Here is a 3,293-nt window from a genome sequence, read left to right on the forward strand (position 1 = left end):
AATCACCTCCAAGCTCCTCAGGGATTCTCAAAATTCCCCAAAATCTCCTCAGGGACCCCAAAATCTCCCCAAAACACCCCAAACTTCCCTCAGGGACCCCAAAATCTCCTCAAAATGCCCCAAAAATCCCCTAAATCCCCTCAAGATCCCCCAAAAATTCTACTAAAATCTCTCAAAATTCCCTCAGGAATCCCAAAATCTCCTCAAAACACCCCAAAATTCCCTCAGGAACCCTAAAATTCCCTTGAGATCCCCCAAAATTTCCAAATTCCCTTCAGGGACCACAAAATCTCCTCAAAATCCCCCACAAATCCCCCTTTTGCCCATATAAGGAAGTTCCTGTTGCCCATATAAGGGATCCCACCAAGCCCCTCCCCCTTTAGGCCCCACCCTCTTTAAGCCCCTCCCATTTTTAACCTTTTTGGGATGGCCTCTAGCGCCCCCTGGTGGCTGCTGCTCAGCCCGGCAGGGCTCGGCTCCGCCCCCAGCAGCCGAAGCTCCGCCCCTCGCTGAAGCTCCGCCCACCTCCGGCTCTGCATCTCCTCCAGCGAGGCCTCTGAGGGGGAATGGGGGGATGAGGACCCCAAAATTGGGGTTTGGGGCATCACGGGACCCCAAAATTAGGGTGGGGACCCCAAAATTGGGGTTCGGGGAGTCGGGGGACCCCAAAATTTGGGGATGGGGAGACCCCAAAAGGGGGTTTGAGGATAGGAACCATTGTGCGGGTGCCGCGTTTCCTGCCGGACTCACCGAGGCGCTGCGCTGTTTCCTGTGCGTCCGCAATGGCGTCCCCCAGGTCCTGCACCTCCTTCCGGAGCAGCGCCACCGCCGCGCGCAGCTCCCCCTGCTGGCTCGGAGGACTGGCGGCGGCCTGCACCGAAATTTGGCCCCAAATCCTCCCAAATTCACCCCAAAATTCCCCCAAATCTCCCCGAGATTGTCTCCAATGTCTACAGGATTCCCAAAACTTCCAAAGTATCGGGAAAATCCCGCAAAAAAGCCAATATAAAAAAAAAAGATATGGCTCAAAATTTACGGGAGGCCGCAATGCTGAGAAATCTCCACAAATTTTGGGAAATCCCCCCGAAATTTTGGGTAAATTCTCCCCCCACTCACCTTGAGGGGCCACAAAATTTTCAAAGAGATCCCAGAAAAAAAACCCAAAACTGGCTGGGACCCCTTAAAACCCTCCCCAATTTTAGGGGTCCCACATTTTAGGGACACCCCAAAATCGGGGGAATGTCTCAAAATGTCGCCCAAATCTGAGGGAAATCACCCCAAATTTTGGGTCCCCCACCCCGTTCCCTCCAACCCCCCAAATGTTGGGGTCCCGCTCACCTCCAGCTCCTGCAGGTGCCCGTACCTGAACCCCGAGTTAAGGAACAATTTTGGGACCCCCCAAACGAAACTTCGGGGTGAACCCTCAAATTTGGGCACCCCCAACCCAAAACCTTCAGCTCCTCCCACAGATTTTGGAGTCTCCCCATTGATTTTGGACCTCCCAAATAATTTGGGAACCCCCCAAATTTTGGGGTTCCCGCCAATTTTTTGAAGTTCCCCCCCCTCCCCCCAATTTTTAATTCCAGGAGCCCCCAAATTTTTTGAGAACCACCCTAAATTTTTGAAACCCCCCCAAAATTTCGGATACCAGCGCAGATTTCCCCGAATCTTCTTCACGTTCCTGTGGGGGCACCCCAAAAATTCTGTGAGGAGGGGGACCCGGAAAAAGCGCGGGAATAATGCCGCGGGGCATGACGGGAGTTGTAGTTCGGGAGGGGTAGGGCCTACAACGATGCTCTATGGGCGGCGCGAGGCATGACGGGAGTTGTAGGCTCGGCTATAATGAAGCGCAAAGGGGCGCGGAGCATGACGGGAGTTGTAGGCTCGGCTATAATGAAGCGCAAAGGGGCGCGGAGCATGACGGGAGTTGTAGGCTCGGCTATAATGAAGCTCAATGGGGCGCGGGGGATGATGGGAGTTGTACGCGCGTGTACAAAGGGACCTATGGGGGCCGCGGGGCATGATGGGAGATGTAGTTCTGGAAAGCATTTCCCCCCTCTTCCCCCCTGAATTTTGGGGTCCCGTTTTAATTTTGGGGTTTTTCCCCCCACCCCAAACGTTGGGGTCCCCTCTCACCGGTGGTTTCGGACGTGGCGGGTGACGTAATCCCAAACGGGGGCCAAGGGGCCGGTGCAGAGCCTGGAGGGGAGGAAATTTGAGCGCCCCAAAATTTGGGGGTGACCCTAAAAATCACTGGGGGAGCCCAAAATTCCCTCACCCAGGACCCCAAAACTCCCCAAAGGGTTTCCAAAACCCACCGAGGGATCCGAAAATCCCCCCAGGAACCCCCAAATCCACCCAAGATGCCCTAAAAGGGACCCCAAAACACTCGAGGACCCCTCAGTGCGACCCCAAAATCCCCCCAGGACCTCCCAAGGGGACCCCAAAACTCTCTCAGGATCAACCCGAGCCCCCCGAAAAATCCCTCCAGACCCTCCCTATGCGACCCCAAATCCCCCAAACCATCCCAGGACCCTCCAAGGGGACCCCAAAATCCCCCAGGACCCCCAAACCGCCTCAGGCCCGGCCAAATTCCCAACCCCCCCTCACGGAGCGCTCAGGGGGGCTCCCACCTCCGGCCCCCCGAAAGCCCCCCGCCCCTCCCCGCCGCCGGGCGGCCCCGGTGGGGTCCCCGGCTGGTCCCGACCTGCGGAGCGCGGCCGGGGAGGGGACGGCGGAGGGCGGCAGCTCCATCTCCTCCCGGAGCCAGCGCCCCAGAGCCTCCGCCATCATGGCCGGGGGGCCGTGAGGGGAAGCGAAAAAGCGCGGGAAAAGCGCCGCGGGGCAGCACGGGAGTTGTAGTGCGGGAGGGGCGGGGCATGCAATGATGCGCTATGGGAGGCGCGGGGCATGACGGGAGTTGTAGGCGAATAACGGGGCTGCTGTGGCGCGCGAAGCCTCATGGGAGTTGTAGGCGCGGCTATAGTGATTCGTTATGAGGCGCGAGGGTTGATGGGAGTTGTATGCGTATTTGTAATGGCGCTCTATGGGCGTCGCGGGGCATGATGGGAGCTGTAGTCCAGAAAGTCGGTCAAACCGGAAAGATGGGGGCCTGGGGACACTTGGGGGCCAGAGGAGCCATTTAAGGGATCTTCCAAAGGCATCTGAGGGGAACTTAGGGGTCAGAGGGCACTCAGGAGCCACTTGGGGATCGGCTCTAGGGGGCCTCTGTGGGTCGCGGGGGACGATGGGAGTTGTAGGCTCTGGGCAGCATGGGAAATGTAGGCGCAAAC

General features: G+C 57.9%; 1 protein-coding gene across 1 annotated transcript; it reads right to left on the reverse strand.

The window, feature by feature from the left end:
• Nucleotides 1-417: 417 nt before the first annotated feature.
• On the reverse strand, nucleotides 418-2,820 carry HAUS5 (HAUS augmin like complex subunit 5; the record flags this gene model as incomplete). Its single annotated transcript, XM_041461853.1, has 6 exons — nucleotides 2,708-2,820; nucleotides 2,137-2,199; nucleotides 1,649-1,681; nucleotides 1,339-1,363; nucleotides 751-871; nucleotides 418-556 (listed from the first exon to the last, which is right to left on the reverse strand). Coding segments are annotated over exons 1-6 (467 nt in total), but the record flags the coding sequence as incomplete, so codon positions are not given.
• Between the last annotated feature and the right edge of the window lie 473 nt (nucleotides 2,821-3,293).

The sequence above is a fragment of the Pyrgilauda ruficollis genome, unplaced genomic scaffold (genome assembly GCF_017590135.1).
Source record: "Pyrgilauda ruficollis isolate IOZ18807 unplaced genomic scaffold, ASM1759013v1 scaffold1558, whole genome shotgun sequence".
NCBI classification, from domain to species: domain Eukaryota; kingdom Metazoa; phylum Chordata; class Aves; order Passeriformes; family Passeridae; genus Pyrgilauda; species Pyrgilauda ruficollis.